The sequence below is a fragment of the Rhamphochromis longiceps genome, linkage group LG2 (assembly GCF_057381845.1).
Source record: "Rhamphochromis longiceps isolate RC_006_pf linkage group LG2, R_longiceps_female_GT1.1, whole genome shotgun sequence".
NCBI lineage: Eukaryota > Metazoa > Chordata > Actinopteri > Cichliformes > Cichlidae > Rhamphochromis > Rhamphochromis longiceps.
In genome coordinates this window covers 27,867,806-27,883,554 of record NC_140558.1, presented here as the reverse complement: position 1 = coordinate 27,883,554, position 15,749 = coordinate 27,867,806, and the positions used below count along the sequence as shown (strand labels likewise).

General features: G+C 40.1%; 1 protein-coding gene across 5 annotated transcripts in view; it reads left to right on the top strand.

Moving 5' to 3' along the window:
- The first annotated feature begins 4,762 nt into the window (after positions 1-4,762).
- Positions 4,763-15,749, top strand: part of gria1a (glutamate receptor, ionotropic, AMPA 1a) — an 81,284-nt gene continuing 70,297 nt past the window's right edge. For all 5 annotated transcript variants that reach the window (XR_014913562.1, XR_014913563.1, XM_085420990.1 and 2 more), the window contains exons 1-2: positions 4,763-5,050; positions 5,203-5,337. Coding sequence is in view for 3 of the 5 variants with exons in the window: in XM_085420990.1 (XP_085277116.1) it covers positions 4,963-5,050; positions 5,203-5,337 (223 nt within the window). In the remaining 2 variants the exon portion in view is untranslated. The remainder of the gene's footprint in view (positions 5,051-5,202; positions 5,338-15,749) is intronic.

Genomic DNA, 15,749 nt, shown 5'->3' with positions numbered 1-15,749 from the left:
CTTGACAAAATCCAGAGCAAAGGGCAGCCGACATCCAAAGAAGAGCTTTGAATTACCTTCAAGAAGCCTGGAGAACTATTCCGGAAGTCTACTTAAACAAATGACAAGCTTGCATTAGAAAGTTCAGGCTGTGTTGAAGAATAACGGTGGTGTTAGAATTGTAAAGACTCCATTTTTGCCTTTTTGTACTGCATTACCATTTATGGTTGCATATTTTAGTAAATCACTGCAGTCATTTCTCCATTTTCCTAATGCAATATAAAGAAATGAGAGGTAACTCAAGATTTTTGCACATAATAGCATAATAGGTTTTGAGATTTCATTTAAAGTTATTTATTGTATCTAGTGTAATAATCTCATTTGGATAGCTGTTAGAGATGCCAATAATACAGAGTCAGTATCTCTAAATGTCTTCGTTCTACTCTTTATTTAATATTTAAAAAAAAAACAAAGTTAGAGGATCTCAGGAATCTAGGCTGAGCAGACTAACCAATGTGCTAATAACTGCTAACACTAATCTGAAGGTAGGTAGCATGCAATGCTTTACCTTGGGTCTGCTGATGAGAACTGCCTTTGGAGAGCGGTGAAAACTTTAATCATCGTGAAAATGTGAAAAAGCTTTGGCCAAAAAAAGTCACCCAAAATAGAAAGAAAGTTTTTTCAAGCACTTTAACAAGACTTAGAAAAACACAAATATTGATTTGAGTTGAGTAGGTATTTATACACTGGCATTTATACAGCCAGTGATAAAATTATTATAGGAATATAATAGTCTGGCCATTTACTTTCTCATACCTTACCGGTGTTTTTGCCCTCACTATCATTGGGTTCTGTGGTACCAGGAGAGAAGCAGGAGGTTGGCATTTTGATTGCTAACAACTACTCTTCAGCTCATTTGATATATTTGTTCCCTTATCTTTTCTGCAACATTACGTTTTATAGTTTTGCCAGCAGCCGTGTGACGCACACAAGTTCTCAACAGCACAAGAGTGGTAGCTCAATTATAGGAATAACATGCAGGGAATTTTTCCTTTTTTCTCTCTCTCCCTCCACACTCAAACTGGAGTGGAACCAGCAGATTTTGACAGATTAGGCCCATTATACTCTTCACATAGATCTCGATTAAAACCCTCCAGACAGACGCTCACATTATGATCTATGGTGAAGACGTCCTTAGGAACAAAAAAGACAGCGTATGTCCTTTTTTCTGTTACACAGACTCTGTCGAATGGTAATATTTTTAACCTCGAACAACAAGCGATTCCATCTGCGATAGTTACTCCTCTACTTAGCACCATAGAATATTTAGCCATTGCTTATAATGCTTTTTTAAGATCTCTTTGTATTACTTAAAAAAAGACTGCCTGGCACTGATCACACTCGGGGCACCGCAGGCAAACACATTCACACAAAGAGAACAGAAACACTGACATGAACACTGTGATGCAAGATGAATATTGTGCATAAATCAGGCATCTTCTTGGTCATACCCAGAGTTAAAAAAATAAAAAAAAAAAGTAGTGGAATGAATGCCTGCACAACCATCTATGTTTGAGGTAACCCCTTATCATTTTGATCAAAGACAAGGAAAATCAGCCATTCTGCCTGTATCTATATACAATTTATCACTCAGAAATTAGATAACCTTTCACTTCCTGCAATTCTATTTCTCAAGTGTTTCAAGCACAGCCAGAGGTAGTCAGCCACAGTCTTTTAAATAGAAAATGTTTCTCCTCAAATGGAAACACTGGAAATCTAATTCAAGCAAGCTTCTAATCTTCTAAATATAATTTTCTGGGAGCGATATGCCTGCTATTGTTATGGAAACAATACGTAGCAAAATTGAGTTTAACTTAAGAAAGTTGCTGTACTTAGTGTGATAAATGGATACCTAATTTGCATAATTTGCCAAGAAAAAACACTTCATTTTCTAAACTACTGCCAGGGCATCACAGCATAATATGATTTACAATCCATCTCATGAGAACATTCCCAGTGTTGGTTAATATTTCAGTGTGTACAAAACAATACCTGACTTTAACAATGCATGGTCAAAGTCATAACCACTGTTGTACCAGTCCTGCACTATGTGTGTGTAAGTGAACTAGTGAATATTTCACACTCATTTATTTGTTATTAATAATAAACAGCACATCCTACTAACTACTCATTCATTATCGAATACTTGAACATTAGTTTCACTTTTTTGCTCCGTGTAGTAAAGAAAGTATCATACAAAGTGCCCAATATGTAATTCTTCATTTCTTCTGGAATACTTTACCTTTTATTTTTGTTCTTTATGTCCTGAAGTAAAGTGAGACAATTATTCTTCATAATTGTCACAAACATTTGCATTACCGTAAATGTGAGAAGCATTGACAGCTATGCTATGACAGCTAGCAAAGAATCTAGTGGTTAAGAAGATAGATTGGAGACTGGAGAATGGATAATCATCAATAAAATATCCATAATATACATAAAAACATTAACATTGCAATACAGTAATAATATCCTAATATACTAAAACATCAGCCAGTCAGTGTATAAAAATTCTAATACCATCTAGCAGGTCATCACATTGTTAGCAAAATATTACTCTGCTGTTACTAATTGTTTTGCCTCATAGGTATATGTTTGTTTACACATTTGTACCCCTAGTCTGTAGTCTGATTTTACCCAGTTACATGACTTTTAGTGTAATATTACTCAACTATAACTAATGTTAACACAATATGATTACTTGTACATTATCTTGGTAATTAAGTAATAATAGCTAGCCATATAACTTTGTATATAATTATATTATCATTCCCCCCTTGTCTCCAGCTTATTACCCCACTATTATCACAGTATTACCTGGCTGTAATAGAAAGTACTACCCATAAATGTTTGCATTCATTGTTTAACATTTGGGATGCAGGTGACTTGTGATGCAATGCGCGTATCTTAAGCTAAAAGATTTGATGTTTGATCGTTTTATCATAATATTGTTTGAATTTGGATTTTATTGTTTAAAAGTATTATATTTTGGTTATAATATAATGTAACATATTATAATATTAACTATTCATACATGAACTAAACTGGGTTTTATTACACACACAAACACACAAAAAAGAACTAATGTTGAAATAATCAATAATGAATGTGTAATTACTGCTTTGTGCTGCTCTGTGTTTGGATCACCTTAACTAGGAATGACTCACAAAGAAAGTTGCAGTATGAATAATTTATGGATAATAATGAACTAACCATTAGGTTACCTAATGATTCACTTATCTCTCAGCTGGTTCTTTTGCGAGATGTCATTGTCTATTGTATGGTCCTGGATAGGGAAGTAAGTGATGCTAAAAAAAAAGAGTGTGTATTGTATATGTGAAAAGTTAATTAATCCTAAATTACCAACCAAGCAAAGTTGACTCACCTCACTTTCAAACCTCTAATTGTTCCTCCTCCAAATGTCAGCGTTTTATTATAATGGTTTACAGTAACATGGTAATCAATGACAGCAAACGTCAGAGACTGTAATATGCTTCTGTAATTCTAACTATAGCCTACAGACAACATTGCTCCAGCTGAAAAAACACTTGTTAGCTGCATTGTCTTAGTACCCCATCAAAACACATATTATACACTAATACAGTGTCATCTTGTATTCATAACTGTACATACTGTAGAGCAGGCATGAAGTGATTTAACACGACTTCTTTAACAAAGTAAGGCTGTCAAAATAAAATGAAGTGCAAACAATGCTGAAAATGTCCTTTGTGGTTTTACGGAATATCATTTACAGAGTATCTTATAGAGTTATTATATGGCGAAGAAGATGAGAAAACAGCCTCACCAAAGTGTTCATTAGCAGCAGGACTTCTTTACCATGCCACATGAGCTTGATCAGTGCAAGGACTTAACACTGTTTTACGATGTTACATGCTGAAATATCTTTTAAATTTAGGGACTTAAGGAATAACCAGTCATGTCATTTTGGGCTTCCTTTCCTTGTTAGACTGTATTCTTTAAAAAGCAGACAGATATCAAATAAACTTAATTCTTATTCGCATTCACCCAATTTAAACTTCATTTCTTAAATCTTTGAAATACGCTTGTTTTTAGATGTTATATGGGTTATACATTTACTTTTTAATGTAAATCTACAGGCACAAAAATTATTACAAAATAAAAGTGACATTACAAAAACACTGTCTTGTCAGTGTTGATATATTTGCTCCACAACGAAACGAACGAATGTCTAAACCCCGTGCGTGTCTTGGGGGACCTGTGTGTGCGCTCCAAAGGCGCACACTGCAAAAAATATTTACCCGCAGGTCATTAGTCAAATAATGAGTGTGAAAATTTCCATTTTCTTTTCCAGCTGTAACATCCTCCTATCGAGTGACACATTGCTACTTGTTTCCTGTCCAAAGCAGCCTTTTTTAAGTAATGCTCGCTTCTGTCCTTGTGTCATTTCCTTTACTATTGCGCGCTGCCCAGACTTGTTGCAGTGACACTTGCTCTCGAAATATTTCTTTGAAAAGCCAAAATTTGCTCTATATATCAAATAACTGAAGTTATCTCGCTATATCGTGGAGGGGGGAAATCCTTGTTTAGGGTAAAAGGCAATTAAAATTGTCTTTAGGTTCAACAGTTTTTTAGGTTGTTGTTTTTTTTTCCAAAACGGGTTTATTTTTTGCAGTGCGGCTAATGCTGAAGTCATTCTCCGTCTCATACAGCAGCAACCAAGGACAAGAGAGCATCAGCAGTGAGAGGGAAAAGAAGAGAGAGAAAGGTGCCTCCTCTCGCCATTGCGATAATTGTCTCGCTGTTGAATCGATGTCGGTGCAAATGCTGCTCTAAGGGGAGGCAATAGGAGTGGAGGAGAAGCGGGGGGATTTAACTTCACACACGGACAAAACCTATGCTTGGATTTCGGCTCTTTTTCCCTTCGCCAATGCAAAAGGAAATATGCAGCGAAGCTTCACCATCCTCTACACCAGTTTACTGGGGATGTGCTTGGGTTCAAGCTCAAGTTTTCCAAGTAACATCAATATAGGTGAGAATGGCGCACACACATCGTCACCTTTTGTCTGAGAGAAAAAAACATCAACCTCTGATTCAACTTAAGTCGGTGTCTCTTTTTTAATTTTTTTCCTTTTCGTGTCCACTGTGTACTACATTAACTCCTCATTCTTTGCTTCTCAACAGGAGGATTGTTCCCAAGCGGATCCCACGAATATGAGGTTTTTCGGTTCGCCCTCTCTCACCACCAGGACATCCCCAAACTGGTGCCGCAGGTGGATATGGTCATGATGGGGAACAGCTTCTCCATGACATATGCCTGTAAGTATCTCAGTGGAAACTGATTACATACTAGTCCATGTAGTCCACCTATTGAACCTAAATCTTTAAATCCGTTTATTGACTTTGTAAAGAGCGCTTGCAACTCCATTTGTAAGAGAAGAGAAGAAGGAGGAAAAAAGCCTGTGTAGGCTGTAATTGCTTTTAATACAGGCCTACTGCAAAGCGTGTGTTCGTAGGTTATCTTATTAACTGTTGCGTGGGACCGCAAAGGACTTGTTTCCTCTACATGATTGCAGCGTGGTTTGCGCTCTGGGGAAGCCGCGGGGATTCGAAAGCAACCTATGCGACAGCGACAGCTTTCCTTCAGTCATGTAACAACAGGTTTTTTGTTTTTATGGCTCCTCGTATATGATTTTTAAAACGGCTGCCAATGATCCCAGAGCGCCTTATGCTTCTTTTATAAAGAAAACAAGGAGTCAGCGCAGATCATGGCTCTCCAAACAATGAGGAGGGTAAAAAAAAAAATACTCCAAATGCATTTCTAATTAGCCACGGATCACAATCCGATTATCTTTTCCTGGCAGAACACAGACTATTAAACCCTCCCACCCTGAAAGCTTCACAAACACCAGCACACAAAATAAACGTTTTAACTTTTGGGACTTCACCCTCCTCCTTCTTTGTATTAATATGGATCTGGAACAGGCAGACGTATCCTCGGCTAACTCAAGTGAGAAACTGTGCCAGATTCTCTGACAATGGGATGCAGGATTTATGGTCATCAAGCAAGTTTAAAAGTCCTGCTGGTGAAACCCAATAGTCAGAGCAGTGTGAATGCTATTCTCCTGTTGGTGATAATGTGTGTCATTATGCCAGCACCAACAATTGCTCCGTGTCTGAGCTGTGCAAAAGAAATGTCAGTCTAAATTGTTTCATCTTTGTTAGCCCTGCTCTCATCCTTCCTTTGTATTCTGACACGATTTTGTCACCCTTGAGGCTCTTCAGCTGTGTTTTTCTCATTTCATCCTCGACTCCTCTGAATTTGCCCGTGGCTCACTCGCACTCTCTGTAGTGAAGTCGCACACTTCCAGGAGATACCCTTTGACAACCCTGTCTGTCTGTCTGGCAGGTGTGTGATACTGCTTCATCCACAGACATTTACTCCTACTCCCACTTTGAGTCGTTGCTTTTTCACTCTGAACCCTCCCCGCGATTCAAAAACCGGTCTTTATGACTTCCCTGCCGGAATGTATGCAGCAATGATATAAGTGAAGAGAAATTAATGTTGATTTATAAAGACACGAAATGCAAGTGTAATGGTATTCTGACTCAGAGTTTTAATGTAATGTGGTTGTAGTCGTTCTTATGAGATTCGGTTATGAGCTTAAAATTGGATTGGAAATAAAGCATTACTTGCAGCGGCACTCATGTAGATTTATAGACATCAGGTGCTGGCTGCTGCTGAAAGCTGAACACAACCACTGAAAGGACATTTACCCTCATCTGTCAGAGTCTAACAAAATATATCATTAAGCTTCATGCTGTGACTTGTTCTCAAGACCACACGCTTTATGAATCACAACCTATACAGAGACATCCATCTGCAGCGTGTCTTGTGGGAAATACTGCAAAACCTGCAAAGTCCACAGCAGATATTTCAACCATCATCCCCCTGAACTTCCCCCACCCTTCAGCCATTTAGGCCACAGAGCCAGGGAGCGCTGTGTAATGAAATGTAAACACACCCAAGATGCCCTCATTAAAGAGACTGTCCTCTGCTCAGAAGGGAGCGTGATGTAAAATATAGGAGGCAGGCTGCTGTTGAATGTTTGCAGATTTCTCCAGTGGATCAAACATGGATCCTATCGCAGTAGGGAGGCTGCTGCTGCTGGTGGTGGTGGTGTGGTACATTAACGTCTTTGTCACCGCGTGCAGCCAGTGGCGAGACATCAGCACAAAGAACAACTCAGATGGCTCTCGCCTGCCTTTTTTCTTAGATTTTCTCAGTCTTTTTTTTTGACTATTTTTGCCAGAATTGCTTCCAGAAACCATTTGATTATACATATTTTCTTAAAAATATATATATCTTAGATATCCACAGACATCCTACCAAGCAACACACATACCCAGAGCTTAACGTTTTTGGTAATTTGGTGCTAATAATTCAGTCAAGGGTCATTGCTATTATCCAACTTTTCCCAGAGGTTGATTAGATCTATTCTCTTTTAGCTGCAGATGATGCAAACAGACTTTCCTTTTCTTTTCTATCTACCCATCCTGTCCTGTCTTTGATGTTTAAATTTGACCCCCCTCCCACCTCCCATGTCATGCACATCATTGCAGTCCATGGGTATGATGATGGGCTACGGTACACGCGTGTCAGAAAGATTTGCAGTGGAAGGAGATGACAAAAATGAAAATGACACCTCTTCCTGCTGTGTGTCACTTGCTCTCAAAAGTGTTTGGATGTGAAGGCTATAGAGACATGTTTGAGAAGAAAAAGGAAAGGCTCCGGGGCTTGTTTATAATGAGTCAGATGAGAAACGCAGCCTATTCCTGGATTTCCATTTTGTGTGGTAACGTGGAGGAATTTTGTTTGCGTGAATCTACATCTGGGTGCCCTTTCTATTTAGGATGTCTCGGGTGACTGACAGTTCACCTCTGTAAGCGTGCGACTGTGGGAATGTGCCCGGGGCTCTTGGGGTCCGTGAGTGTGAAAAGCAGAAGGGTGAATGGGCCCTTGTGCACGGGGATGAATGGAGCTCCGGATGAGGGTGATGCTCATCAGCTGGCTCTTATGACCAGCCACTTCCTCCAGAAGCAAGTCTACACAGCATCCACAAACACATGCTCTCTCTCTCTCACTCACACACACACACACGCACACACACGCACGCACGCACACACACACACACACACACACACACACACACACACACACACACACACACACACACACACACACACACACACACTGGCACCTGCCTAAAGAGCAAAGGAATAGGGGCGGGTGGCTGGAAGTAGGGCAAAGGTGACAGAGAAAATGAGAAGAGATAAAGAAAGCCATAAAACGCTGAATGTTATGGGCAAAGTGGTTCATTTTATTTCCTGCATGTGGAGTCATCGGGGTAGTAATAATAACGATGGCATCACTGTCTGCATAATGTGAGGCTAATTTGCATTTCTCTCCTCTTCCATCTTACGTTGACAGGCAAAAGCGAGTCAAAAAGTAACAGAATTAGCAATATTGCCTTTTTACTGCTGTGTTTTCACATTTCCAGTAAAAGTGCTTGCTGGACTGTTTCCTTGTATACGTTTGCATCGTTTAAAATAGCTGCCAGGGATGCTCAGCATAGATAGAGAATGTTAGTCACCCAACAGTTAGATATCACATTACCATAATCTGCTACTGGTTTATAATGCAGATGTCTCTGATTCACTAGCTTCATGTCAAAGTCTCTGCAGGCTCCCGCCTGTATGCTCTGTTTCTCACTTTGATGTGCGGTAAGACTTACAACTAATCTTTGGCTATTTTTGGTTAAAAATGTAAAAAGAAAAAAGAGGGCAAAAAATCAAATAAAAAATAAATGAATTAAAAACATTGCACTTAGCAGCAAAGCTAGACTGTGGAATTTCCAATAATATATGTTTTGCTTCAGCAGCACCTAACTTACATTTGATTTTGTGTCACGTTCAGCCATCTTGACAATAAACCTTTCTTTAGGACTAATTAGTGTTCATGGAAAACACGATATGCGTTGACAGTGTGATGTAGATAGCAGTATTTTCCCCAGCTCTCTGAGGGTCAGTTAAAAACCTAAAGAGAGTGTGAGTGTGAGGCGGCAATGATCAATGAAGTGAGCGCTCTGTGGTAGCCTGCCTAGCTGATCAATAGAGCGTAGATGGGGGTGTGGGTTTGGGGTGGTGGTGGTGGTTGAGGGGGGGGGGGGGGGGGGGACTGGTCGTGTGCTGCTTGTAAATCACATAGTATCACATAGACAGTATCAGTGAGGATATGAGTTATGGGAAGAAACTAAACAGGTACTATACCGACATGGGTCGTGGAGTAACAGTCTGACATGTACATAATAAGGACTTACCAAACAAGCAAGTTTTAATTAACTGTAGCAACCACTCCTCAGAAAAAAAACATCAAAAATTGGTGATTTATTGTTTCTTTTATTGACTATTATTAGTTTATCCATAATCACTGGCTCCTCCACACCATTTCTTTGCCCTGTCTTTCTCCTATCACCCCGAACTGGTCATGGCAGGTGACTGCACCTCCCTGAGCATGGTTTGCTGGATGTTTCTTCCTGTTAAAAGGGAGTTTTTCCTTTCCACTTTTACCATTTGCTGGCTTAGAGGGGGTCATCTGATTGTTAGGGTTTCTCTGTATTGTTGCCTTACGATATAGTCGCACAACTGTTTATAGCTGTTGCTGTGACTTGGCACTATATCAATAAAATTGAACTAAAGTGGACTAAAACAAAAAGGAGGGCTGTTTTTGACTTCGTCTGGATAATTTCTTTTTATATGCCATAAGAAGTGAAAGCTTGTGAAATTTGTCACTATAGGAGCTTTAATGGAAGTGAGGCTGAGAGGTCTGGCATGGGAGGAAATATAGGGTGTCTGTCAGCCATAAAGAAAGCACGTCAAGGAAAACAAAAAGGAGAACTCTGAGTGTAGTAACCACTTCTAGTCACTGACTGAAATTTAGTGTGTGGTTTCACCGTTGTGCAGGTAAACATTTTTTGCCTCAGTGCAAAATGCAAAATATGGAAATGTAGATCAATATCTACCAAACATTTTGGCTTGTGACCCCTAAACTAAAAAAGCAAATTAAAAGAATTAAAGTCTAACATGTGATCCAGAACACTGGGGCTACAATCCCATGTCAAACCGCTTATATCAATAGGAGTTACGTTCCAGTAACCAAACTGGTGGACAAAATCCTTTACCTTGAGATAACTTTTGCCATCATGTTGTGTTTTCTCATGTGTATGCGCTGCCACATTTACATGGCTCAAGTTTTCCCCATCAGTGTAGTACCATGGTCTGACTATAAAAAAGAAATGTGTGCGAGCATGTGAGACTGCTTTCTGAAATCCTCTGTTCACACCCTTGCGCGCACACACAATAGCTAACAAGAGACAGAGCTTGAACAGATGCATTTAATGTATTATTCAATGCAGCACATCCAAAGCTATCACTCCGTGGAGTTATAAGCATAAATATGTAATAATAAGCCGACAGAAAAAAGAGAATTCAACCAACTCTGTTAAACACTATAATGCTTAGAAATGTTCAGCTTTCCATAGGAGAAACTTCAAAAAAGAAAAAGATGTCATCCTTCATTCTTTTCCATTTCTAGGTGCAAACCGACATGTTTCAGTTGGGGTGAAAGCAATGAGTGGAAGAGGGTGGTGGTGGGGGTGTAGGGAGTTAAGCTGCAATTTCAAGCCCGGTGGCTGGTGTCAGTGAAACTCTGGCTGGTTGTATTTGGGTTTTTTTTTTTTTCCTGTTGTAGCAATTGTATCAGTCGTTGAGGTCCATCTGTGGTGACTGACTTCCACAGTGCATGCATGTTCAGAGGGATTACAGAGTATTCAATTTGCTATTGAAAATGGCAGACAAAAAGCAGATCACTGCTCCCTTCTGACTGTTTGGGACATCACAGTTATTTGTCAAGAAGAAAACAAAAGGAAAACAAATAAGAAAAAAAACTTGTGGCAGTTCTCTTGGGCTAGAGTCTGGCAGGTGCTGGTTTGATGAATGAGAAGACTCCGTTTTTTTGTTTTTTTTTCTTGCTACAGAGCACCAGGGATAGAGAAAGACCCATAGCAATCAATGCAGATCAGCCAAAACCTCTCCCAGAGCAGCAGACTGATAGGATGCAGAGCAGGAGGGGGGTAGATTTTTTTCCCCATGTTCTGTGCGTGTGTGTGTGCGCTTTTGTTGCTTTGTACAAGGAAGACAGAGGGAATGTACACATGGGGCAGGGAGGGAAGAAGAGAGTAATGGCTGCGAAACAGAAAATAAGCAACTTGTCATTTAATATCTTCGCCCTCATGTGACTTTTTCTAAGAAAGACTTGCCACATGAAAGTGAACTGACCAGCCAGTTCTGTTGTGAAGACAAGACCACAGCCTTTATCACACATCTTATTTAGCCCAGAAACGCACACACATTACTGATGATTGTGTCCACTCTGTTTCAGTTTGTCCCCCTCATTGTCTTTCAAAACCAACTCCAAATCCTCCTCTGTATTCATGCAAGCTCACCAAGTATTTAAAAAAATCTGTCGCCTCTGGAGGTAATGGGAGCTGGGACGTGGAGGTCTGAGCTGAGACATCTGGGGCTGGCAATTAGAAAACAATGTGTTCGCGGATGAGGACCAGGATTTGTGTTGCAGGGTGGAGGGACGAGCGCCTGATGATGGCAGCTGTCATGTTTTTGCAGCAAAGACAGAAGCGGAGTCCCTCTTTTGTCATACAGTGCATTATAGGAGCCTCTGTGTACTGTAATGAGGAACAAAGCCTACAAGCATATTAAGCAGTGTCACACAATACAACTGCTGTTGTTGTTGGCACAGTTGCGCAGATTACACAAAAGTGACACAAGAACTGCAACAGTTGTTAAAAGTCGCAGAAGCAGAAAAGGCAAGAAATGAAACAGAAAATCATGCATCATCACATATTTTGCCTTACAGCTTAGACTGTTGTGTATATTTCCTTATGTGTAGTCGCATTAACTTGTGTGGCTGAAGTGTTATAAATCAGACAGATAAATGCATTGCAATACTAGATTTAACTTTTTGCTAGCATAAATTAGCATTATAACTGATACCTGGATGGTCATCATGCCTGTCAGTCTTGGCTGTCAAACTTGGCCAAGCGTGAAAAACCCACAAGATAATGTAATTATAATTACGTATTAACATTACTAATTTTGATACTATGGATGTCAAACTTGATACTAAAATAAGTATCTAAATAAACAAATGACTCTAATAATTGCTACTGAAAATTACTGTTGGAATGGATATGCATTTGCAACATTATTGATGCAAGTATTGATATCCACACTGTCTTTGTCTCTTCCAGTTGACACACAGCTTTACACAGCAGACGGGCAGGCACATAGCCCCTCCCCTCACTAGCAGCTAAACACATGAAATGTGGTTGATATTCACAACGCTATTAACTATTAGCAATTATCCGATACAAATAACCATCTGTTATCATTATGTAGCAGCTAGCAGCTGTGACCAATAATAAGATTGTAACGGTAATGCTGGAGCTAGCGTTATATGTCCTGCACGTCTGTAACATTACAGTGTTAATTTAAAAGGATAAAAAAATTTGTGTATCTATCTATGTTTCTGTTAAAGTCTGAGATTTAATTCTGAGAAAAGACTACCAGCAATTAAATAGAAACATCTGCAGCACCATCTCAGAAAACATAGATAGATAGATGTGTAGAAGAGCATCATGAGAGATAGGTCCTTGATGAATAAGAACAACATGATACCACTATTAATATTGATATAAACGAGCCTCTAGAAACTGCCAAACAAAGGCTCACAGCTCAAGCCAGTAGGCTGAAGAGATATAGCAAGAGAAACAGAGGCCAAGAAAATAAATGCCTTGTTCTCCAAAGATCCGTTCAGGATGTACTCTCGCAGAGCTAGGTGGGTCTGCCTGCGTACTGCTGGAAGAACATCTGGGAGGAAAAGGTTCCATAATATCAAGTGACTAGTGGACCTAAGAGCACACCATGAAAGCCTGGCAGCACAAATAAGGGACTTGCTAACAGCAGGTACTCATCCACTACTGGCTAACACAGGGCAAAACAATCCCCACAAGCATACAGTATCGTCAAACTACTGTCCAATTACCTGTCTCGCCACAACATGGAAGATCCTCTCAGGCATCATAATATCCAAGCTGAGTGAAGACATGAGCACAGCTCAGAACAGCATTGGGAATAATACCAGAGGGTCAAAGCAGAAGCTGATGGTTGACAGAGCAGTACACCAGCCAAACTAACCTGAGCACCACATGGCTACACATAATCCTATAACTCTTGCCCCACACATGGATACAGGAGTGCTTTGGAGTATACAAGGCTAATAGTGTAATAATAGTGTAATAATAATGTAACATTCATCTAGAACTGTAAAGTGTGAATGATCATAATGTGTGGAATATACCAAGGTGATACGCTGTCCCCACTGCCATTTTGTCTTCAACCCCTTAAGTGAGCTCCTCACTAAGAGTTGATACAGATATACAGGGAGTGCAGAATTATTAGGCAAATGAGTATTTTTTCCACATCATCCTCTTCATGCATGTCGTCTTACTCCAAGCTGTATAGGCTCGAAAGCCTACTACCAATTAAGCATATTAGGTGATGTGCATCTCTGTAATGAGAAGGGGTGTGGTCTAATGACATCAACACCCTATATCAGGTGTGCATAATTATTAGGCAACGTCCTTTCCTTTGGCAAAATGGGTCAAAAGAAGGACTTGACAGGCTCAGAAAAGTCAAAAATAGTGAGATATCTTGCAGAGGGATGCAGCAGTCTCAAAATTGCAAAGCTTCTGAAGCGTGATCATCGAACAATCAAGCGTTTCATTCAAAATAGTCAACAGGGTCGCAAGAAGCGTGTGGAAAAACCAAGGCGCAAAATAACTGCCCATGAACTGAGAAAAGTCAAGCGTGCAGCTGCCAAGATGCCACTTGCCACCAGTTTGGCCATATTTCAGAGCTGCAACATCACTGGAGTGCCCAAAAGCACAAGGTGTGCAATACTCAGAGACATGGCCAAGGTAAGAAAGGCTGAAAGACGACCACCACTGAACAAGATGCACAAGCTGAAACGTCAAGACTGGGCCAAGAAATATCTCAAGACTGGTTTTTCTAAGGTTTTATGGACTGATGAAATGAGAGTGAGTCTTGATGGGCCAGATGGATGGGCCCGTGGCTGGATTGGTAAAGGGCAGAGAGCTCCAATCCGACTCAGACGCCAGCAAGGTGGAGGTGGAGTACTGGTTTGGGCTGGTATCATCAAAGATGAGCTTGTGGGGCCTTTTTGGGTTGAGGATGGAGTCAAGCTCAACTCTCAGTCCTACTGCCAGTTTCTGGAAGACACCTTCTTCAAGCAGTGGTACAGGAAGAAGTCTGCATCCTTCAAGAAAAACATGATTTTCATGCAGGACAATCACACGCGTCCAAGTACTCCACAGCGTGGCTGGCAAGAAAGGGTATAAAAGAAGAAAAACTAATGACATGGCCACCTTGTTCACCTGATCTGAACCCCATTGAGAACCTGTGGTCCATCATCAAATGTGAGATTTACAAGGAGGGAAAACAGTATTTAGTATTTATTTATTTATTGTCATTGTCAAGAACAATGAAATTGCGTTTGGGGCTTCCATACAACCCAAAAAAAAGAAGAAAATAATAAATACCCCTTAAAACCCAAGTGTACATATTTAACCCAGTGTGACTCCAATGCAATAAGACAATCCTTAGCAATAATGTTCGTAGAAATTCAGACAAAGACCTGAGAAACATGACAAAATACAACAATGCAACCCATTCAATATTATTGTACTGTGAGATATGATATCAGATATGATAGTTATCTATTTAAGAAAGAGGGGGGGGGGGGGCAGGAGGGGGAAGAGAATAAAGATATGATGCACCAATGCAGACCAGTTCATTGCTATTAAGAAGTTGGATATGGTTATTGTCCGTGAGAGGGGGGCAGAGAGTTCAGGAGCCTCACAGCCTGTGGATACAGGCTGTTGGCCAGTCTGGATGTTCTGGCCTGTATAGACCTGTACCTTCTCCCTGAGGGCAGCAGATGGAAAAGGTGGCGCGCAGGGTGATGTTGGTCCCGCAGGATACTGTGCACCCTCCTCAGACAGCGAGTGGGGAAGATATCCTCTCTGAACAGTGTCTGGGAGGCTGTGGTTGCTGCTGCACGCAATGTTGATGGTGAACAGATCAAAACACTGACAGAATCCATGGATGGCAGGCTTTTGAGTGTCCTTGCAAAGAAAGGTGGCTATATTGGTCGCTGATTTGTTTTTGTTTTGTTTTGAATGTCAGAAACATATATTTGTGAATGTGGAGATGTTATATTGGTTTCACTGGTAAAAATAAATAATTGAAATGGGTATATATTTGTTTTTTGTTAAGTTGCCTAATAATTATGCACAGTAATAGTCACCTGCACACACAGATATCCCCCTAAAATAGCTAAAACTAAAAACAAACTAAAAACTACTTCCAAAAACATTCAGCTTTGATATTAATGACTTTTTTGGGTTCATTGAGAACATGGTTGTTGTTCAATAATAAAATTATTCCTCAAAAATACAACTTGCCTAATAATTCTGCACTCCCTGTAGAGTCAAGAGTGGAGTAGCCATAACCCA